Here is a 23,102-nt window from a genome sequence, read left to right on the forward strand (position 1 = left end):
CAGATTTGTAATGGAATCTGAGGGTGAAATCCAGCTTTCTCCCTTCCTGCTGCCTGTCCCTCCAGGACCCTGGCTGGTCCAAAACAAAAAGGACAAGGATTACCACCGGGACTGAACCTTCCTCCCACCTGATAGGTCTATTAGATGAGCACAGTCCCAACTTTTGACCCCAAAATGGCTTTAGAACTTTGCTGAGCGGTTATGGGACATGATAAAAGCTAGCATTGTTGGATCATTGCCCTGAACCTTGGGTACACCTGAGCCACAATCTGAATAGAAATAACAAGAGATTCAGTTGGGTGGCTGTTCTGGCTTTAGTTTTCCCATTATTGGCCTGTGCTTTCTTTCTGTTAAAGGTATATACAAGCTGCTACTTCTCCCAAGGACATAGTGATTGTAGTGGATACGAGTGGCAGCATGAAGGGGCTGCGGATGACTATCGCCAAGCACACCATCTCCACCATCCTGGACACACTGGGGGAGAATGATTTTGTTAATATCATTGCGGTAAATGTGCCTTCCTATTCTAGAATAGCTCTCCCCAGGAAAAAAAAAAAAAAAAAAAAAAAAACCTTTCTGCCTGCACTAGAATGACCTATATGTACAATCACTTGATGCTTCGCACTGTAGAATGGTTCTCTTCTCTGAAGCTGGGGCTTCTAACCTAAGCTGGACCGAGGATGGGCTTTAAGGGATCCACAGAGTTTCTGAAATTATGTGTAAGATGTGTGCATCCACTTTTCTGATTCCACAGATTTTATCAATTTCTCAGATGAGTCTGAGAATAAAAATTAAGAGACACTTGCCCTGAGCAGATACTTAACTCACCCCCATCCATGTGCTCTTGACTGGTACCCATCACTGGAACAGCCTCTCCATTATGCTTAGGATGAGTGAGCCCTGCGCTCTTGCTTTTTACATTCCCAGTCCCCCATCTCCTTCATCCCACCAAATTCAGACACATTAGGAGAAGGGGAATGTAGGTAGTGGGGGCTAGAAAGGGACCAGCAGACCTTGGTCCTGCTTGCATGGCAAATCTTCCTGAGGATAGCTCTAGACAGAATAGGTCTTCCTGTCCTAGAAAAATAATGAAGGAGAGGGATGAAGCAGAAAGAAATGGGAAGATAACAAGTCAGAAGAATGCTTTCAATGCAATGAAAGAGCAGACCAGTTCAGCCCTCCAAGGAGGCAAAGTTGACTGCCACCTTGGGGGCATCAATTTGAAGGCTACCTGATCCAAAGCTTTCCCCATCATCCTGTCACATTGCTGAAAATGCTTGTCTTCAATGGAATTTATATATCTAGTACAGAAATACCAAGGCAAAATGGTCTAACTTCAAAATGTTCATCCTGGAGGCATAAGAAGGGCCCCTCCCCCATCTCTGAATTGCTCCTCTGAGGCCTGCATCATTTACCCACCCACACCACCCCTGGACCTCGCCCTCCCCAACTCCACCACCTTTCCATCCCTAGACATGACCTGCAGCAGTGACAAGATAGTTACAAGGACAGGCCTCAGTCCTCCACAAGAATGGGAGTGTGCTCCTCCTGCAGAGCCTGCCCCACCTCTCTCCCAACCCTTCTCCTGCTTTTGGGGAGGAGAGGCAGGAGAAACATTTGTTCCCTACATTCCCCAAGAACACCCCAGCACTTGCCCTAGAACCTGCCTGCACTCCACCATGTCAGCATCATCTCCCTTTCTCTCCCTCTTGTATTTAAACAGAAGTAGATTAAAGACATCTTCAAGATTTGAATTCTAACTATAGGGAAATGGAGAGATTAAGAAAAAGAGGGCAGTAGTAATTCATTTCCCCCCTTCCCATTCCCTGTTGACAGCTAGAGGATCTTGATCATAAATGCAAGACAAAAGGTAAAAGAATTCAGTTCCTAATCCCTACACCCAGGCATTGGGGAGGGGTCAGAACATAGAAGAACTAGAAGGCTCTGGGATTCTTGTGGAAGGCACTTTGTCTTGTCCTAAGGGCTGAGACCAAAGGAATTCTCTCAGTGCCTTCAGGTTCTCTGTGTATTCTAGGAGATGGACATCACTCAGCCACCTGAAAAGACCAAGACCAGGACTTGAGGAGAATTTTTAGAGTTAAAGCCCCACTGTTCTCTGTACCCCCTTCTTTCTACTCAGAAAAACTGCCAGAAGCATAGGGTACTCCAAGATAATATTACACAGGTGCCAAGTTAGCCTGTGAGTTTCCTGAGCTTCCAAACTGATCCTATCTGTTCTGTCCCCTCTGCCCTCTGCAACTACAGTACAGTGACTACATCCATTACATCGAGCCTTGTTTTAAAGGGATCCTTGTCCAGGCAGATCGGGACAATCGCGAGGTGAGTGTCCACCATAGGTGAGTGCCTGATGCTTCTGAACCCCTGCTTGATTAGGATGGTGGGCAGTCACCTGAACAGACTTCCTGACGGCCCCCTTTACTTATTCCCATGGCACTTGGAAAGAAGGAAAAGCAGTTACCCATGTAAATACCCCCAAGAAATTGCCTCATAAATATGCTGCCTGCTTATCAGAATAGTGAGCAAAGAGAGACCTCCCATCCAAAGGAAATCTCACTTATTCAGAACTGCTTTTTCACTCTGTGGATTATCCATGACTCAGTTTCCCTCTTTGCCTCCTCTGTGGGTCTTTCCACTGTATCAGTCCTCATGAAGAACTTCCCCAAAAGGAAGAGAAGTTCAAACCCATTGGATTGAGTCTTTCTCAAAGGCCAAGGAGGAGAGGATGTGGTAACTTTTTTGAAAGGAAAAGTTTGCAGGTCACAGATCCTTCTTTCTGTGACTGGAGAATTTGAGTTTGGCTTCTTCTTGAATCCCAGCCTCGGGTTGGACACTGGAGCCCCTGGCGGCCTCCATGGTTTCTTCTGTGAAATGCTCACCATTGGGTTATGTAGGTCTGGGTGCTGAGGATGCTGGGGATCTGGGCATTGGTTCCCAGCAGGTCTGCCTGAACTGTCCTCCCTGCTCTGGATGGGCTCACACTTGGCATTTCCTTCCAGTAGTGGGGATGTGTTTGCACCTAGCCACTTGCACTCTTTCTGTTTATCTTGGGGGCATTTAAGAAACATCTGTTGTAGGGTCCAGCCATGAAATTAGCTGGATCATGAAGAGATGGATCCTGTAGTCATGTTCTGGGAAAATAGCTCTAAACAGCCTCTGAAATTAAGACCACAGATGAAGGTTCCTTGGCCATCAATCCACTGACTCTCCTCTAATTTCTTACCCATGATAGCATTTCAAACAGCTGGTAGATGAGCTGATGGTCAAGGGTGTGGGGGTCGTGAACCAAGCCTTGACTGAAGCCTTCCAGATCCTGAAGCAGGTACCGACACCTGGTGAAGCTCCAGGAGAGTAAAGGGTTAGGAGACGGGGTGGAGGTGTGGGGGGGACAGTTGGGCTGCAGTCATGTTACCTGTCCTTTCCCCACACAGTTCCAAGAGGCTCGGCAAGGAAGCCTCTGCAACCAGGCCATCATGCTGATCACCGATGGGGCTGTGGAAGACTATGAGCCAGTATTTGAGAAGTACAACTGGCCTGACCGCAAGGTTACCCTTCTGGTGGAGGTCAAGGGGGCAGGGGAAGGGGTCAAGGGAAGCGTTCTCTTACTGCCTGCATAGGATAACCAGTGGTGCCCAGAAAAACCAGGCCTGCCCTGAGTTCAAATGTCCTGCTCCATTAGACACATTAGTAAATGTCCCAGATTGGTGTTCCAAAATTATGGTGACCCTAGGCACAGAGGACTCATGTGAAAGAGAGTTCTGGGTGAGAGACCAGATGTGGTGTTCAGATGAAAACTGTCAGGCTGTGACCCTCCACGCTATACCTGGCTCACATTACCATGGTCCTGGCAAGTCCCATTGCTGCCTAGGCCTCAGGGTCCTTTCTGGTCAAAAGGATGAGAGTGGAGAATTCAAAGTCAGCAAAATGCTTGACCTGACGTCAATCCAAGACTCACATAAATAATATTAACACTACTTATGGCTAGGATCTATGTCTGCTGAGTGCATCTGTGTCTTGTGGATTAGGTTCGAGTTTTCACTTATCTGATTGGAAGAGAAGTGACTTTTGCTGACCGCATGAAGTGGATTGCATGCAACAACAAAGGTAGGTAGTGTGTGAGCAGAGCTGCTTGCAGCCTGCACCCAGTCGTCGGAGGTTCTGAGCCATGGCTCCTGTATTGGGGCCTTACAGAGGTACTGTGTCAAGATAACAGTATCTGCCCCTCCTTCTAACTTGGAAAAAGCTAGACAAAATGTAGATTGCCCCAGGAAACCTTGAGTAAATACATGATTACCCCTGCAGGACTCTAACTTATAAAGTCACCTGAAATGAAACTGAGAGGTCATCTGTCCAGTGTTTGCAGAAAAGAAAATTCTCTCTTCAAATAAAGCCTGTATGAATCATAATACAGACAGAGTGATGCAGGGGTGAGACCCACAGTTTAAATGTCAGTTCTTTCTGATGTCTAGCCTCCATTCCTCTTATTGCAAATTAAGTCCATTTAATCTGGTTCTGCTTCTGGACAAATCAGAGGGTCATCATTTTCTTTAGAATAATGTTTTGGGTGCAGTCCTCATCTGTCTCTGGCCAGAGCCAAAGATCTGGGCTGTGCAATGCCAACTTGGTCCCTATTGATTCGACCAAAGTTTATTGAGAATGTACTGTCGTGCCTGGCAAAGTTTCCAAATTGTGGTCAGGATGGACTCAGTCTTGCTCTTGTTGCTGTCCAGCAGAGCAAACAGACAAATCAGCCATCAGTGGTGATATAAACTGTAAGGGCAGAGGGGCACAGACCTTACAGGGGCTGGGAGAGTGATGGGAGAGGCACTTCCCCCATTTGGAGGTGGCAGGGAGGGCTTCCTAAAGAAGTGTTTATGCTGAGATATAGAGAACGGTAGGAGTCAGCCAACATAGAGAGCATTAAAGAGTGTTCCAGAGAGAGTGAAGATCATGTTCAAAGGGTCTGAGATAAGAGCATGCTGGGAATGGAAAGCAGTTTCACTTTCTGGAGGGTGGAATGAATGTTTTGTGGGAAGTGATGCACAATGAGACCAGACAGGTAAACTTGTACTAAGGCATTCAGAGCCTTATAAGCCATTTGCTCTTTTATTTATTTTTTTTTCAACGTTTATTTATTTTTGGGACAGAGAGAGACAGAGCATGAACGAGGGAGGGGCAGAGAGAGAGGGAGACACAGAATCGGAAACAGGCTCCAGGCTCTGAGCCATCAGCCCAGAGCCTGACGCGGGGCTCGAACTCACGGACCGCGAGATCGTGACCTGGCTGAAGTCGGACGCTTAACCGACTGCGCCACCCAGGCGCCCCACCATTTGCTCTTTTAAATATCACTGTGGCTACAACCAAAAGTCTATAGCACCCCTCCCTGTAAACAAGGAAGGACAGTAGTCAGAGATAGGGGGGTTAGGGGACACCAAGCTACTGTCTTAGACTGGACCCCAATACAGAGCTGCTTGCAGGAGGGGGTGCTCTTGGGAGATGACCCTGTAAGGAAGTGAGGAGGGCATAATCGTGAGAGGGAAAAAGAGCCACAAGGCCCCTGCTGCTCTTGTGGCATTTCTGGACTGAGAGGTCCCCCCACAGTTCTCCCAGATTAAGGCAGCACCACTGGCCTCCAGCTGCCCGCGGGAAAGGACACAACCTTGGGGGAAGTAGTTCCCTGTGGCCCAGGGCAGCTCCCAGTGAGAGCCCAACCTGTAAGCTGAGAGCAGCTGGGGGAGCATTTGTGGGCCCTGCAGAGTGATTCCAAGTTGAACCCCCAGCTTTTCACAACCACACAACCCTTTCCTCTGCCAGGCTACTATACACAGATCTCCACACTGGCAGATGCACAGGAGAACGTGATGGAGTACCTGCACGTGCTCAGCCGCCCCATGGTCATCAACCATGACCATGACATCACCTGGACAGAAGCCTACATGGACAGCAAGGTGGGGGCCTGACCCTGCTCCAGAGTTAGGGGCCCCAGGGAGTAATAGGTAACTTCCTGGGTCAAGAGAGGGGTGAGCAGAGCACCTCCTCAGGAGATGGCGTGAAGGGGTGAATACCTTCAGCCCACTAGAAGACCCATTGTCTGTATGCTACCCCCAGAGGCCCAGAAACCCTGTGAGCAGACATGCCCAAGGCTATTCTCCATGGATAGAACCCCTTTTCTCCAGACTTGTGCCTCCCTTCTTCCCATTGTCCTCACCTCCCTCATTGTTCTTCTCTCCTACCTGTTTCAGGAAGAAAGGTAGCCAACCAGTAATTCAAGATACTATGGCTTCATCAGGTGCTCCCCTTCCTGCACTTTCAGAGACTGCCTGTGGGTTGCAGTGATTTACACAAAGGAATAGATAGCCAAAGTAGATGAGATGTGTGGGGGCAAGAGGGACCTTCCTGGCACTTTTCAAATCATATCACATACATAGCCACCTGCTTCAGTGGTAAAGTCTCAGACTGGGATTGAGAGAGACCTGAACATAGTGGCTTAAATAAGAGAAAAGTGTACTTCTCTCTCATGTAAAAGAACTTTAGAGGTGGCATCCCAGAGCTGATGAGGAGCTTCCTGGTCATCAGGGACCCAGGCTGCTTCTTGCATCCCCTTGGTCAACCCCAGGGTCCTCCTGGTTCCAGTAGCTACTAAAACATTAGTTAACTGAAACTACTCATTTTCAGAAAACCTTACTTCCAAACTCTAAAGTGAAAAATCAGATGAGGAAGGGGAAGAGACTTGATGGTTAATGATCTATGCATAGTATAATGAATATAGACAATATCTTACTATAATTATGTAATGTAAATAACATCACTACAATGGCAATCATGTGACAATATGTAAGTGTATCAAAGCAACACCATAAGTTTACACTATATTATATGTCAAATATATTCAATTTTTTAAAAGTTATTTATTCTCCAAGAAAGTATACTATAGACTTCCATGGCTCAGCACCCTCTTTTGGTTGATCCTGATGAAGATCACACATATTAAACATACCTGTGCATGCCACCTGTGAGGACCTATCTTCATGATAAAGTGGGGTGCTTGTGCAGAGCCCCTTCCAAGGAGGCTGAAGGAGGCTGCACAATGAGATGAGGTAGTCAGGGAGGAGCGCCATTTGGGAGGTGTGGAATGATGTGGCTCTGGTGTTCTGAGTGAGGAAGAGGTTGTGGGTCTGTCCCATGTGTGTTGGGAGTGACCCTGAGGTCAGCTACAACTACACCATGACCCTAAGGTCAGCGACAACTACGCCTGCCCTTGAGCTATGCTTCCTCATGCATGTGCTTGTGTTTGTGGGTGGCTCTGTGTCAATGTCCTTCTCCCTCTTAACTGCCCTGGGCTGTCATTTGTATCCATAGCAGAGATTTCTGGGCATGTGTGTGATGTGCCCCTTCCATGGCTCATGCTCATCGTTGGCATGGCCAAGACAAGAGTACTTCATGAGCATGTTTGGGAGCTGGGTTGTGGGCTCTGGGGTTTTGACACTTGTCCTGGTTTAGGACTATCGTTGCTAAGAGACACTGGCCTGGTCCCCTCTCCAGCCCACCTCTCTCCTTCAGCATTTCTGCCAGCTCTCCTTTTGCTGAGGGGAACCTCACTTGTGGTTTCATCTTCCTGCTGGAAGGTGACACTTCAGCGATAGTTGACATTGGTGACTGTGGGTCCTCAACACTATGGACTCTGAGATCTCTGTCCTTTGCTCTTTCCTCCCTGGCAGTTATTCACTTCACAGGCACAGAGCTTGATGCTCCTCACCACTGTGGCCATGCCAGTCTTCAGCAAGAAGAATGAAACGGTGAGTGGCAGCTCTCTGAGAAGTTCCAGCAGATTTTAAAAGTTGGGGTCCCTGGTTGGCATCATTAGACCAATGGTTCTTGATTGGTTCTTGATGGGCATCAGAACCACCTCAGAAGGGTTTTATATTCAGATTTCAAGCCCTATGCCCAACCATTTATATCAGAATCTCTTGGTTGGGAAGGGAGTGAGGGTGGGAGGTGGAGTGGGGTCCATACTTCCCAAACTCACCCCTTGATTCTGCTTAGTCATTTTGGGGTTGTCTTATTTCTCTGCACGTGGGACCACTGTCCTGAGGATATAAGGCTAGAAAAGTCACCTGCCAACCTTCTGGCAAAACACTTAGCCTACCAGTTTGGACAGCCTCTAATTTGTAAAGGCCTCTGGTAAAGGACTTTCTAGAACCTTCCATCCTCTATCTGGTCAGAAAATGTTTCCTTATAGGCCTTGTGTGTTCAGAGCATCCATAGATTATGGTCCTTCAGATTCTGATACTCAGCCTCTGCTATGAAAATTAATATTTTATTCAACTTTGTATTTCTTTTAAATATTATGATTTAAATATTAATACTGGAAATTAATCTTCCCTGCAGCTGAGATTTCTCCTGGGGCCTCTTCCGGTAGGTTCTAGATTTTTATTCCAGAGAGCTCAGCCTAAAATCCAACTGCAGAGGAAGGGTCATATAAGGAAGTGGCTTATATCTTCCAGGTTCTGGGAAGGCCAAGGGTCCAGTCCAGCCCTGTGCACAAGGAAGCCTGGCTTCCCCCTGAACCAGGTATTTTTCTTTCCAGCGATCCCATGGCATTCTTCTGGGTGTGGTGGGCTCTGATGTGGCCCTGAGAGAGCTGATGAAACTGGCACCCCGGTACAAGGTGAGCCTGGATCAGATGCCTGAGTGGGGGGGTCACAGGCTCCCTGGGAGCTGTGCTACCAGGCTCAGGAGTCTTTCTGCAGGCATTGCAGCCAAGCCCAGAGTTGGGATGGGGCCCCTCAATCCCACCCCACAGAGAAGTGCAGGCACTGAGCCTGGTGGCAGTGGTTTGGATTTCTGGGACCCTGTGTCACCACCAGCTCTGACTTGCTCTGTGGGCTTCAGAAAGTTCTTTCCCTTCCTGGTGCCTCAGTTTTCAATCTGCTCCTCCATGCCATGCAGTCCTGTTTGGGGAACAAATGAGATTAAATCATCAAAGCACGTAGATAGAGCATGTGATGGGGAAGAGGCTGAGTAATGATATGCATTATTGTGGCTGCTACAAACACTAAAGCTTAGAAAGGAATTCAGAATCAATGGCTAGAAGCATGACGCTGGCTCAGTTATATTCTTATTTGAAAAACTCACTGCTGTGAGCTGCCATCTTTAATAGTCCTGCAATCCAACCCTCACCCAGCTCCAGTTCTCCAGCCCAAACAACAGGTCTGACGCCCCTCAATCCCTGTTGTTTTGGCAGCTCGGAGTGCATGGATATGCCTTTTTGAACACTAACAATGGCTACATTCTCTCACATCCTGACCTCCGACCCCTGGTACGTACAGATCTTACTTGCATTGGGATCTTAACTATATGGGATTTGGGGACAGTTCATAAAATCAGTTAAAACAATGAACATACATTGGGCTCCATTTAAGAACCCAATGGATAATATAAGAAAAAAAATTTAAGTCATGGTTTCCGTCTTCAAACTGTTTGTAATCTAGCAGGAAAGACAAAACAAAAAAATAGGTGAACTGATTAATGAACAGTCCAGAAAGCATATAATGAAATGTGCAGTTTTCCATGAAGGACAAGCTTCCACTTACATTCCTGTCACTGCCTCAGTTGCTCCACACTCCTCTTGGAGTCTTACAGTGGTATCAGCAGAACTCCAGGGACTGCCCCCTCCTCAAGGGGGTGTGAACATTGAGTTAACAAAAAAAAATGCCAAGGGAAGAGTCTCATGAGAGGTGGGGGGAAGGGCAGTAAAGCTGAGGCTCCCCAGAGTTTGTCTTGGGATGATATGTTCCTTAGCATTCCTGCCTCCTTCCTAGCTCGCTCCATCCTGATGCATGGGGCTGGGAACATTTTCACATGCATTCAACAGAACAACTGATGACCAAAAAAGTTGCATCATTCTATCTAAAAGTTCTGCCTCCAGGGCTAGGGGCTTCCTGATGCCTCTGGTCTGGGCACTTGGCTGCTATTGATGACAATGGCCACACCTTTTAGTGTGATTGTTCAGGGAAGTAGGAAGAAGGCAGTTAAGTCCTACAGGAACCTTAGCCCTTTCCCCTTAAAGTCTCACACTAAATTGAAATGGCAGCTGAAGACAATACCAAGCAGAGCATCTTTGTGAGAACTTACTAAGGGGCTCATCTGCCCCAGGTACCACTTGAAGAAATCATTCTAAGCCAAATTCCATTCCAATTTGGTTCAGATAGATACTGAGTGTCCATAAAGCAACTGACTGAGCTATTTAAGGCAAAATATAGAAGTTCATAGTAGAGATCAGGGCACACTGGAAGCCATGTTGTCTTCCCAATTCAGACTCTACTGGGCAAGCATCTGAACCCATAATGGGTCACTGACCTCTACCAGTGGGTTCTATAGGGAGCATTCCCAGTGGCAATAAGATGAGTCACTAGGAAAAAAAAATAATATGTCAATCATGGAGCTGACTTGTAAAATTGAAGGGCAATGGTCAGAAACTCATCGGTCACCATCTATATAATCTAGATGAATATAAGACTTCAACCAATCAATTAATATTGTGGACCTACTGGGTGCCTGACCTTATAACACTCTGAGAACACCATAAACAGAAGGTTATATCTAATTAAGGAAATAGTATACACAAATAGACTTAAACAAATGAAACGATTAGAGAAAAATAGCATGTAGAATATTATTACATAAAAAACATTATTATGTAAAGCCACCATGATGAGATTCCTAAGGAAAGCACTATCAATTTGTGGTAGGTATTAAGAAGAATAACAGTTAAGTTAAAAAATAAAAATAATAGAGGATTTGCCTAGTAATAAACTGAAAGTGGATCAAGAGCCATACTTCTGGCCTGAAATCTCTGTCTGTGCTCCAAGTTATACAAAGTAGAACTGTGGTTTTAATAAAATGAGCTAAAGATGATCTTTCACATATCATCAGGAATTAGAAAATAGAAATGAATGACGAGTATTGCACCTTACTCAAAAGAAACAGATCTGGTGTAAAATATGGCAGGGCAGTGCTGTTTGCTATGAGCACAGGCATCACCAAGGCCAAGAACAGAAGCATCATCCAAGCATGGGTGCAGAGAAAAAGAGAAGAATGAAAGAATACTACTGGGGCCATTATCATGCAAATCTCCCAGAAATAAGGTGACACTTTCTTGAAAAAAGAAAAACTGGCAGAAGCAAGATACACAGTGATAGGGGACTTCAGTCTTTTAAGCATCTTCGGGGCCCCATTCTGCTAAAAGTAGACCCTCTGATTAATTCTTAATTTACCCTGACAATAAACCATCCTGTTTCCTTTTTTGATCTATTATTAAACTAAACCTGGGAAGTGCTGCCAACCTAGTAGCAGATACCTTGACAATATCTGTCTTGGTATCAGAGAGAGGGTGGCAGGGAGAGATGGAAGTCAGGGCCAAAAAACAACAACATTCAAAGACTTGATTAATGGCTCTATGTCAAGCTGGAGGGAGGTCTTTATTAGGCACTGTAGAATCTGCCTGTCCTTGGCTTTGTCCCATTCAAGAATTCAATCAACAAGATGAAAACATAGAAATCAGATGACACCAAGTCTGGAAGGTATGGATAATACATTAAGGGAGGAAATTAGTATTCAGGCAGTATTATAAACAATGGACTGAAACTAACAAGATGAATATATTAGGATGCATGGAAAGTTCTGCAAAATATTCAATGCTCAAGCATAATATTGAAAAGATGCAATTTAACAGTGTACCATGTGAGGAAGGCCAAGGGCACTTAACTGACTGAAAACTCTATTTGGGCCATTAGGGCAGTGTAGCTGCCCTGAAAATCCAGTAGAATCAGAGGCAGCAAAGCCATACGATATTTTGGTCCACACAGGTCACACCCACACTACACTGGTCAGAACCCCATCTAAAATATTGACTTTCGTCCTGGGCACTTCATTTTGGGAATGACATGGACAAAGTAGAGCATATTCAGAGGGACCTGAGGGATCTACAACCTGAGAATGTTTAGCTTATAGATGTGAAGTCAGGAGTAACAAGCACCTTCCAAACCTTAAGAGTTGTCAGGCGGAAAACATTATGTGCAGCTCCAGGGAAAGAATAAGACCAATGGGTAAAAGTAACAAGGAGCCAGATTTCAGCTCTGTATGGGGAAGAGCTTTCTAACGATTTAGAGCTGTCCAAAACCAAAACAGGCTGACTCACAAAATAGGGAGCTCCTCATCATGGGAAATACTCACTCAGAGGCCGTGAGACCATCTGTCACAAATGTTGGGAAGGGAAATGCTGCATCAGCTGGAAGGTTGACCCAGATAACCTTTAAAGAATCACTGAGATTCTTTGATTTTATGAATATATCTGTAAGGCTTTATAGCAGGGCCTTATGTTTTAACCTCATGTCTTTCTTCATGACCTGCCCACTCCAGTACAGAGACGGGAAGAAACTCAAACCCAAACCTAACTACAACAGCGTGGATCTCTCTGAAGTGGAGTGGGAAGACCGAGCTGAAACCGTGAGTGGGGAAAGCAGGAGAAATAGAAGCTGGTGTAGCTCTACAGCCAGTACTCAGGCCAGCTGTGGGGCCATGAGCTCTGAGACCACCCTGTTCCTCCTCATGGAGGCTTTCCAAGTCCAGACCAGAAGCAGTTTCTGTAATGGAAAATTCTTCCAACAACTGTAATAACATAGCAGTATCTTACTGAATCCCAGGGGGTGCTGAGGCTGAATGAGCCATGTCTGTAAACCACAGAGGCTGAGCTCCAGTGGTATTTCATTCTGACTTTTGGGGTCAATAGCTCATTCAGAAAAAAATTGTGTCTCAGTAATATGGCACTATGTTCTCTCATACATCAGTGTACTTGGGAGCATTATCTCGGTGAATGTCTGGAACTATAAGCTGAGTGAAACCTAGAATCATGTCTATGTTCCCTCCTGTGTATTCTGCTTAAAGGAAAAAGGGAAGAACTGAAACTATTCCTAGGGATCGCCTCCAGTCTGGTCAATAAACCTCAGTGCCTTCTGCCCTCCAGTGTGAGCCAGGGAACTAATACCATTATCTTTCCTCTTGAAGCTGAGAACAGCCATGATCAATGGGGAAACAGGGTCTCTCTCTATGGACGTGAAGGTTCCACTGGACAAAGGGGTAAGGTGCTCGAAGGAAAGAACCAGGGTCTGGTACCAGGAAGGCAGCTTCCCAGTTGATTGAGATTTGGGGAGGTGACAAGGGACTTTGACCTAGCTTAATTAGAGCTTAAGTCTTGAGTGCTTGCTGTAGTCTATGGGGCTTGACTAGAGAGTATATCCAAAATGTGCATCAACCCCAGAGAAACATCAGACCACAAAATGATCAGTTCTTTGGAGACTACCAAGAGAAGCAGTAGGTTTAACTCAAGGCATTTACAACGCTTTTTTCTTCCTGATGCTGCCTGCTATTTGGCTCTTTTGTTGTTTGTTATGGAAAGGGGAAAAGCGACAGTTAATTTTATAAATTGTTAGCAACTCTTGAAATCGTGTTATATGGGAAGAGGTTGAAAATAATTGCCACTCCTTAGAGCTGATTTTCATCCACTGTAACCACAGATAGTCAAGAATCAATATACTCACTGATGCCATTGCTGTCTTCCCAGATCTACACATCATTTATAAAAGATCATTTCATCTTCTCATTTAAAAGATTCCACTGCATTTGTGGTGAATTTTCATTGTCCCTTGACATATTTACAAATGTCACCTCCTCCCTCACAACCACCCCCACCTCCTCCTCTTGTTGCCCATCTGCCTCAGCTAAAAGAACACAGGCATCTGTCTGCAACAATTAGACCCAAGTTCTTCCACAAACACAAACCTCCATGGAAGCCAAACAAGAAAGCATTGGAAAGGAAAAGCAATTCATTGCATTCCCTTTAGACACATGGGCTGAATTTCACTGGGACCAGTATCTGATTTCTGTGGCAGTTGCCTGCTTTTTATAAGCTCTCGGCTGAGAAGAGCCTCCTTTAGGCAGACTGGACAATATCAATGATGTCACCAGTTATAGCAGCTCTTTCTCCTGATCCAAAAGAGTAAAGGTTTCTTCCATGTACCTCCACCTTTATCCCAACAGACTCCTGCTTACATGCATGAAGGAGCTCTTCCTTAGCCCAGCCCAACCAAAACATTTCAGGTAGCTATAATGAAAATTTTAACATGCACATGGCAGACAGCAACTCCCAAATAGATTGGAATATAGCTATACTATATCTAATTCAGACTGACTTACAAAGTAGGTACAGTGTGTCTTCTATTCTTTCCTCCCAGTGCCCAATGTTCTCCTGCTGCCTTCACACTTCTCAAAGCCACCAATTGAGCAAGAGTTCAAACCAGATCCAGACAGTCTGAACTTCTCCCAAATTTCTGCCCATCCCTTTGAAATGTGTTCATTGCTGCTAATAAACCATCCAGGTCAAATGTGCTATTTAACAAAAGCTTCCAGACATGTGGGTGCTTTAACATGAAGTAGGGTGATGCTGATCATGATCATGATGCACATTTCATAGCACATAGGTGTTCATGCCTTACTACTACTAATAATAATAATAGTGGTAGCTAACATTTATTCGAAACTCGACTAAGCATGTTATAAGTATTCACTTAACATTCACAATCCTATGAAGTATATACTATCCTATCCCCATTTTATAGATGAGGAAATTTAGAGAGGCTAAAAACTTGCCCAGTCATCTAGATGATTAATTGCAAAGCCCTCATGTGTCTGATTCTAGACCACACACTCTTTTTTTTTTTTCTGAGAGAGAGAGAGAGAGAGAGAGAGATTGAGAGAGAGAATCTTAAGCAGGCTCCGCACCCAGACTGGAGCCCGACATGGAGCTTGATTCCACGACCCTGGGATCGTGACCTGAGCTGATTTCAAGAGTCAGATGCTTAACCAACTGAGCCACTTAGGCACCCCTAGACCCCACACTCTTAACCACTAATGTTTAAGGCTTTTTTGTAGGAGTAGCCCTGAATTCTCTACTCACTCTCCAGCCTTAAAGACTTCCCAAGAGTCTCTTTAGAATTCTGTTTCCATCTTTAAAATTCATTGTCTTCTCCTCTCCCTCCACCTCATTATATCATAACTCAACTCTAATCTTTCATCTCTTTACTTCCATGCTCAGAAGCCATCACACCTGCACTGTGTGTGTAGGACATTTTGCTATGTGGCCACTACTGTGGTATCCAGCCTCCTGCTGCTCTGATCTATTATGAGGCCACTCTGCGATGTTGCTACATTTTTTTCACTACCAATTGCTCTGTCTGCCCAATGTGTCTTCTCTTTTTAAGAGTCACAGACAGTTCCATTGTTTTCTCGCCTGCCACTCTATCCCATCCCTCACAGCTCAGTGGTGTGTCTCACCTCACAAACTCGTTCCTCACTAGAAACACTCTTCATATCTAGGCCAAGGGAAGCTTTCTTAAAGCATTGTGGGAATATCTGTCATCATTCAAGCCATCCTTCTGGCAGGTGTAGTTTGTTTTGTTGTTTTCTCTAGGGGATTTTACATGTATCCTTACTTCCCATGGATCAATTTAGACCTTTTTTCCTAAACACCAGACAGGTAAGTATGGTGGCATTCACAAGGCAGTAATGGCAACCCAGCAAGATTTAGAGCAGGGCTCACAAACTCAAAAACCTATGGGGTCAGATAGGCTGTGTTCAGAAATGTGAGTAATAGAGACAAGCCTCAGTATTTGTGGTTCTGGGAACTGAAGAGTTACATGTATCATCTAAAGGAGACAGCTAAGAATCTGTATTTTTTTAAATGTGTATTTAATTCCAAAAATATTGAAAACACAATCTGGGCCAATATCTAAGATATCAAATTGAAAAGGGTCCAGCTTTGGCTTGTAGGCCTCCTATTGGCCATTTTGATAGCTGTCTGTTTTCCCCAAAATGTGGACCAGTAATAGGTATCATAATTTCTAAACCATCAGTAGCATCCTGGGCAGATATCCTAAGACATGTTTAAAAGAAAAGACAGGGACACCTAAGTGGCTTAGTCAGTTGAGTGTCCAACTCTTGGTTTCAGCTCAGGTCATGATCATGGGATCAAGCCCTGCATCAGGCTCCTCACTGAGCATAGAGTCTGCTTAAGAGTCTCTCTCTCTCTCTCTCTCTCTCTCTCTCTTTCTCTTTCCCTTTCTCTTTCTCTCTCCCCCACTCACACACACACTCTCAAAGAATAAAAGGAAGGAAAGAATGAAGTTCATTACTTTAATTTAAAACTTTATTTAAAGAAAAAGAAAAAGGGGGGCGCCTGGGTGGCGCAGTCGGTTAAGCGACCGACTTCAGCCAGGTCACGATCTTGCGGTCTGTGAGTTCGAGCCCCGCGTCAAGGCTCTGGGCTGATGGCTCAGAGCCTGGAGCCTGTTTCCGATTCTGTGTCTCCCTCTCTCTCTGCCCCTCCCCCGTTCATGCTCTGTCTCTCTCTGTCCCAAAAATAAATAAACGTTGAAAAAAAAATTAAAAAAAATAAAAAAAAATTAAAAAAAAGAAAAAGAAAGAAAAAACAGGTAAAATATCCTGAAGTATCTTATCCGGCACGCTTTTTATCATTTTCATCTTGTTTGATAGTTTAGAACAAATAATTAGCAGTGGGAGAGGAAGAGAGACAGTGTTCTTTACTAGCCTTTAGATTTTTCCAAGTTAGCCCTGATGATGGGTGCATGGTGTGTACATACACACACACACACACACACACACACACACACACACACACCAGCAACTGACATAGTCAGTTAGGACAGATTTGCCCCATATTCCTCCAGTACCTTCTAATCCCTATGCACTGGATTCAGGTGGGTAGCTCTGTGGCACTTTCTCATTCTCTCTGTGTGTTACACACTCACTCATTCACTTTTTTTCCAGCAAAGGAAGGCAATCTATTAAAGGAGGAGATTGTTCTGACACCTCTTTACTCATATTTTCCAAACCTCTCCAGTTCTTTCTTTCTGTTAACAAGATTCAGAGACAGCACCACTCCTCTCTTCCTTTTGCCTCAGCCTTAAAAGATTATCTCAAAGTTATGATTCTAGTTATGAGGGAGCAGATTGCAATAGACTAATTCTCCAGTATATAACAATTATAAATTTGAACAAAATATTAAAAAACAAACATTTAAGGACATGCGAAAGTGGCCAAAAGCAGGCAGAAGCAAGGGTTGAAGAAGATTCAACCCTTGAATCAAGAGAACTACACTGGGTGAAACACACATTTATGTGTTTTTTTTTCTTAAGGGATGCCCCAGTCTGTTTAAATGAAATAGCTATAATTCAAGCAGAAAGCTATAGTTACCATCTTGAAGTATCAACTAACAGAACTTGGGATCTCAGAGTGTATTGAAATGAAAGAAAATACCCTAGAAATAAGGGATCCTACAGGTGGGCTGGCCCTAATATATGTAAACAAACTCCTCTCAAATTCTTGACTGACCTTAAAGTACATATACGCAGGGGAGACTCTAAGTACCCAGGGGAAAGCAACAGTTGAAAGAGTTGAAAATCAGAACAAGGATTTCAACTGTTGCCTATGGTAATGAAGACAGTTTGGAGTCTAAGTCACACCAAGGTGAAGAGGCGTGGTAAATACGTCAGGATTTTCTTTGAAAGCACAGAAGAGTTATACTTTAGGAGCAAAAACTATGTCCCAAGACCAAGAGATTCACTCTAGACCTAAAGACAAAGTTGAAACAGACCCACCCTAACAAAAATGTAAATCCAAGCCTCCACATGCTCAAGGTGATCAGCTAATTATTTATCTGTTGATTAAAATAAAAATCAACCCTTGTCAGAGGAAGACAAGGTATCTCCAACCTATTCTTTACAATATCCAGTATAGCATAAAAATTAGCAGGTGCATGAAGAAAAAGGAAAATGTGACACGTAGTTAAAAGAAAAAGCAGTCTTAGAAACTGACCCAGAGATGACCAGCTGTTGGATTAGAAGGACTTTATAGCAGATATAACACATTTGCACAAGGAATTAAAGGGCAGCCAGAATGAGTGAATAAATGGAGAGTCTCAGCAGAGAAATGGTTGGGGTTTAATCAAAGTAGGTCCACTACAAGTGATATGAATATAGGGTTTTATTCCAGGGGTTAAACATTATGAGATTGTTATTCCTGGTAAAGAAGTTTGTAGGCTGGTGTCTCTGCATCTAGTGGTGAGTTTGAAATTATCATAGGTCAGTAGGACTAGCGATTTGAAAGGAAAGCTGGATGAAATGGTGGGGTGGGGGGGCGGTGCAGGAGAGGGAACAAGAACAGACTGAAACCCATGAGGAAAAATAGGGAGCATAAGCACAACTAAAACCCACATCTCTCTCTCACTACCTTTAATCTCAAGGATATGGGCAATCTGCAAGAAAGAGCTAATGCCATTCACGTGGAGCTGCACAGTCACCAGGCTCAGATCTCAGGGAAGCTGAAGGAGGAGATCCAGTGGCAGCTGGGGAAAGTTTCTGTTGGGAAAGCCCAGAGATCAGAGCAAGCTGCAAGTGCTCGATATGCTATACTTACCTTTAGCGTGTAAAATGGCTGCTACTTCCCTTCTGCCTTACAAATCTCATGCAAACTTCTCTCTTGGCCAGCCCTAACTTGGAACCATTCAGGGAAGTAAGTCTGGAAATGTAGATCCAGCTTAGTTAATTTGACACAGTATATAAAACCACCACAAGAACCAAGTGGAAATTCTAAAACTGATGAGTACAATATCTGAAATGAAATTTTTACTGGATGGGCTTATCAGCAGTTGGAGGAAAAAAGGACAGTGAATTTGAAGACAGATAAATAGAAATTATCCATTCTGAAGAACAAAGAAAATTTTGAAAAAATGTTTGAAAAAAAAATTATCCCTCAGTTACCTATGGTCTGGCATTATGTCCTTAGAGTCCCAGAAGAAGGGAGAAGGAATGGAACAAAGGTATTTTCAAAAAAGAATGCCCCAGATATCTTGAATTGGGTGAAAAACATCACCCAGAAGATATAAAATTTTCAGCAACCCCCCAAGCAGATAAAAAGAAAAAGAAACCACATCTAGGCTCACCATAATATACCAGCTGAAAATCAAAGATATAGGAAAGTCTTAAAAGAAGCTAGAGGAAAGCAGTAATAAAATTATGGCTGACTTCTCATCAAAAACAATATAAAATAAAATGTTTTAAATGCCAAAAGGAAAAAAAAACTCTCAACCCAAATTTCTATGTATGGAGAAAATATCCTTCCAAAAGATGTGTATTTAGACATTTTCTTATAAAAGAGAACAGAGTTTATCACCATCAGATCTGCCCTATAAGAAATGCTTAAGGAAGTTCTTGAGGCTGAAGAAAAATGACACAGATGGAAACTCAGGTCTATATGAGGAAATGAACAGCACTGGAAATGGTAAATATGTGCACTAATATGAGACTTTTTTTGAACTCCTCAAAAAGACAACTATTTAAAGCAAAGGTTTTGACATTGTATTGTAGGGCTTATAATGTACCCAAGTATAAGATAAGTGGCAATGATAGCACATAGTGGAATTATCCCAAGAATGTAAGGCTAGTTTGACATTCAAAAAAGTCAGTCAATTAATGTAATTCATTACATTAACAACATAAGGGAAAACCGCCATATGGTCATCTCAATAGATGCTGAAAAAGCATTTGACAAAATTTAACTGGAAACAAAAGGAAACTTCTTCAATCTGGTAAAAGGCATCTATGAAAAGGATAACTTTAAATGGTGGAATATTAAACACTTTCTCCCGAAAAGTGTGAACAAAGGAAAGATGTCTGCTTTCACCACCTCTGTTCAACATTGCACTGGACCCTGCAAGGATCTATCCTTACAATAGGTAAGGAAACCTTTTGTGCCTTTTGCACAAAAATTACAAAGGAAGAAGTAAAACTGTCTTTATTCATAGACAAGATGATTGTTTACACAGAAAATTCCAAGAATCTGCAAAACAACTACTAGAACTAACAGATAAATTTAGCAAGTTGACAGAACACAAGATCAATACTATAAAAATCAATTGCATTATATATATCAGCAAACAATTGGAAATAAATTATTTTTAATTTCAAATTCCAATAGCATCAAACAACATAAAAAACTTACGAATAAATTTAACAAAGTCATATATGACCTCTACGCTCAAAACTGCATAATGTTGCAGAAAGAATGTCAAAAAGTTAAATTAATAAAAAGATATAACCATGTTTACAGGTTGTTAGTCAATATTGCTAAGTCATCCATTCCCCATCCATCAGACTGACCAGTAGATCCAATACAATCCCAATCAAAATTTGAACAGACTTATTCTAGATATAGCATAAGAAGTGAACAGGAGAAGGTGATTCTAAAACCTATATGAAAATGTAAAGGACCTAAATAATGCCCAAAATGACCTTGAAAAATAAGAACAAATTTAGATGTTTCGTACTATGTGATTTTAAAACTGACTGTAAAGCTATAGTAGCCAAGCAGGGTGGTATTGACGTAAAAATAGACAAAATAGGGGCACCTGGGTGGCTCAGTCAGTTAAGCTCCTGTGACTCTTGATCTCAGCTTAGGCCATGATCTCATGGTTCATGAGATCGAGCCCCACACTGGGGTCTGCACTGACAGCACACATCCTGCTTGGGATTCTTTCCCTCTCTCTGTCCCTCCCCTGCTTGTGCTCTCTAAACAAACAAACAAACAAACAAACAAACAAACAAAAAGAACCCAGAATAGACGAAGGGATAGAGAATCCAGAAATAAACTTACATATTGTCAACTGATTTTCAACAAAGCCACCTTGTCAAATCAATGTAGAAAGGAAAGTCTTTTTAACAAATGGTGCTGGAACTACTAAATAAATGTATGAAAAAAATAAATAGTGAGCCATATCTCACACCATAAAAAAAATTAACTTGAGGGGCACCTGCATGGCTCAGTCAGTTGAGTGTAGGATTCTTGATTTCAGGTCAGGCCATGATCTCACACAGTTCATGGACTTGAGCCCCATGACGGGCTCCAGCCACTCTGGCAGTGCACAGCCTGCTTGAGATTCTCACTCTCCCTCTCTCTCTGCTCCTCCCCTGCTCTCTCTCAAAATGAATAAACTTAAAAAAAAAATCTTAAAGAAAAATTAATTTGAGATGGATCATAGCCTCAATGTAAAAGCAATAATTGTTAGTCTTCTATAAGAAAACGTAGAAGATCTTTACGACCTGAAGTTATCCAAAGGTTTCTCTTTTTTTTTAAGTTTATTTATTTACTTTGAGAGAGAGAGTGGGGGGTGGGGGGAAGAGCAGAGAGAGAGGGAGAGAAAATCCCAAGCAGGCTCCACACTGTCAGCATAGAGCCCAGTGTGGGGCTCAGTCTCACGAACTGTGAGATCATGACCTGAGCCAAAACCAAGAGTCGGAGGCTTGACCGACTGAACCACCCAGGCACCCTTATCCAAAGATTTCTTAGATAAAACATGAAGAACACGAAACATAAAATAAGATTTGATAAATTGTATTTCATCAAAAGCAACAAGTTCTGCTCATCAAAAGGAACCATTAAGAAAATGAAAAAGCAAGGCTCAGACTGTGTCCAGAATACATAAAGAACTTGTACAGATTGTTAACAAAAAGACTAACAACCCAATAAAAAATGGGCAAAATACTTGAGCAGACCCTATGCATCCTTAGTCATCAAGGAAATGCAAACTAAAGCTGCAGTCAGATTCCATTCCATACCTTCTGCTAGAATTTAAAGGACAGATAACACCACATCCTGGCAAAGATGTAGAGAAATTGGAACTCATATATTGCTAGTGGAAGTATAATAAAAACAACTTTGGAAGATTGTTTGGCAGTTTTTTATGAAGGCAAACACTTTTAGCATATCACCCAGAAATTCCATTCCTAGGTATTTATCAGGCAAAATAAAAACATGTCCACAAGAAGACTTGTCAATAATATTTGGAGCAGCTAAAGCTGCTCAGTATAGCCCCACACTGGAAACACTCCAGATGCCCATCAATAGGTGAATGTAAAGGCAAGCTGGCATGCCCACACACTGGAGCGCTACTTAGCAACAGAAGGAAACACACTGCTGATACACACAACAACACGGGTGGTCTTAAAGATGTTATGTTGTGCAAAAGAAGCCAAGCACAAAAGGTACACACTGCAAGGACAGACAAACCTAATGTAAAGTGATAGAATTCAGAACAGAGTTCACCCTTGAAAGGGTGGGGTGGGGATGGGCTGGAAGGAGGCAAAGAGATTTTTAGAAGATGCAAACATTCCATGTCTTGACTGGGGAGGTAACTACATGGGTATATATATTTATCAAAACTAATGGAAGAATACACTTAAGATCTGTACATTTTGCCTTTTTCTTTAATAAATCAAAAAAGGAGAGGCCCCTGGGTGGCTCAGTCAGTTAAGCGTCCGACTCTTGGTTTCAGCCCAGGTCATGATCTTGCGGTTTCATAAGGTCAAGCCCCACATTGGGCTCTGCACTGGCAGCATGAGGCATGCTTAGGATTCTCACTCTCCCTCTCTCTCTGTGCCCCGCCCCAACTTGCACTGTCTCTGTCTCTCTCAAAATAAATTTAAAAAAATCAAAAAAGGAAAAATTTTATTTTTTTTCAATATATGAAGTTTATTGTCAAATTGGTTTCCATACAACACCCAGTGCTCATCCCAAAAGGTGCCCTCCTCAATACTCATCACCCACCCTCCCCTCCCTCCCACCCCCGATCAACCCTCAGTTTGTTCTCAGTTTTTAACAGTCTCTTATGCTTTGGCTCTCTTCCACTCTAACCTCTTTTTTTTTTTTCCTTCCCCTCCCCCATGGGTTTCTGTTAAGTTTCTCAGGATCCACATAAGAGTGAAACCACATGGTGTCTGTCTTTCTCTGTATGGCTTATTTCACTTAGCATCACACTCTCCAATTCCATCCATGTTGCTACAAAGGGCCATATTTCATTCTTTCTCATTGCCACATAGTACTCCATTGTGTATATAAACCACAATTTTTTTTATCCATTCATCAGTTGATGGACATTTAGTCTCTTTCCATAATTT

General features: G+C 43.2%; 1 protein-coding gene across 10 annotated transcripts in view; it reads left to right on the plus strand.

The window, feature by feature from the left end:
• CACNA2D4 (calcium voltage-gated channel auxiliary subunit alpha2delta 4) overlaps positions 1 to 23,102 on the plus strand; it is a 113,850-nt gene that overhangs the window by 25,438 nt on the left and 65,310 nt on the right. For 8 of the 10 annotated variants that reach the window (XR_006708588.1, XM_045462866.1, XM_045462862.1 and 5 more), the window contains 11 exons: positions 357 to 507; positions 2,266 to 2,340; positions 3,251 to 3,340; positions 3,450 to 3,563; positions 4,044 to 4,122; positions 5,833 to 5,966; positions 7,737 to 7,814; positions 8,606 to 8,686; positions 9,263 to 9,337; positions 12,439 to 12,525; positions 13,084 to 13,155. Coding sequence is in view for 9 of the 10 variants with exons in the window: in XM_045462866.1 (XP_045318822.1) it covers positions 357 to 507; positions 2,266 to 2,340; positions 3,251 to 3,340; positions 3,450 to 3,563; positions 4,044 to 4,122; positions 5,833 to 5,966; positions 7,737 to 7,814; positions 8,606 to 8,686; positions 9,263 to 9,337; positions 12,439 to 12,525; positions 13,084 to 13,155 (1,036 nt within the window). In the remaining variant the exon portion in view is untranslated. The remainder of the gene's footprint in view (positions 1 to 356; positions 508 to 2,265; positions 2,341 to 3,250; positions 3,341 to 3,449; positions 3,564 to 4,043; positions 4,123 to 5,832; positions 5,967 to 7,736; positions 7,815 to 8,605; positions 8,687 to 9,262; positions 9,338 to 12,438; positions 12,526 to 13,083; positions 13,156 to 23,102) is intronic. The other 2 variants (XM_045462865.1, XM_045462867.1) reach the window with 2 other exon arrangements.

The sequence above is a fragment of the Leopardus geoffroyi genome, chromosome B4 (assembly GCF_018350155.1).
Source record: "Leopardus geoffroyi isolate Oge1 chromosome B4, O.geoffroyi_Oge1_pat1.0, whole genome shotgun sequence".
Lineage (NCBI taxonomy): Eukaryota > Metazoa > Chordata > Mammalia > Carnivora > Felidae > Leopardus > Leopardus geoffroyi.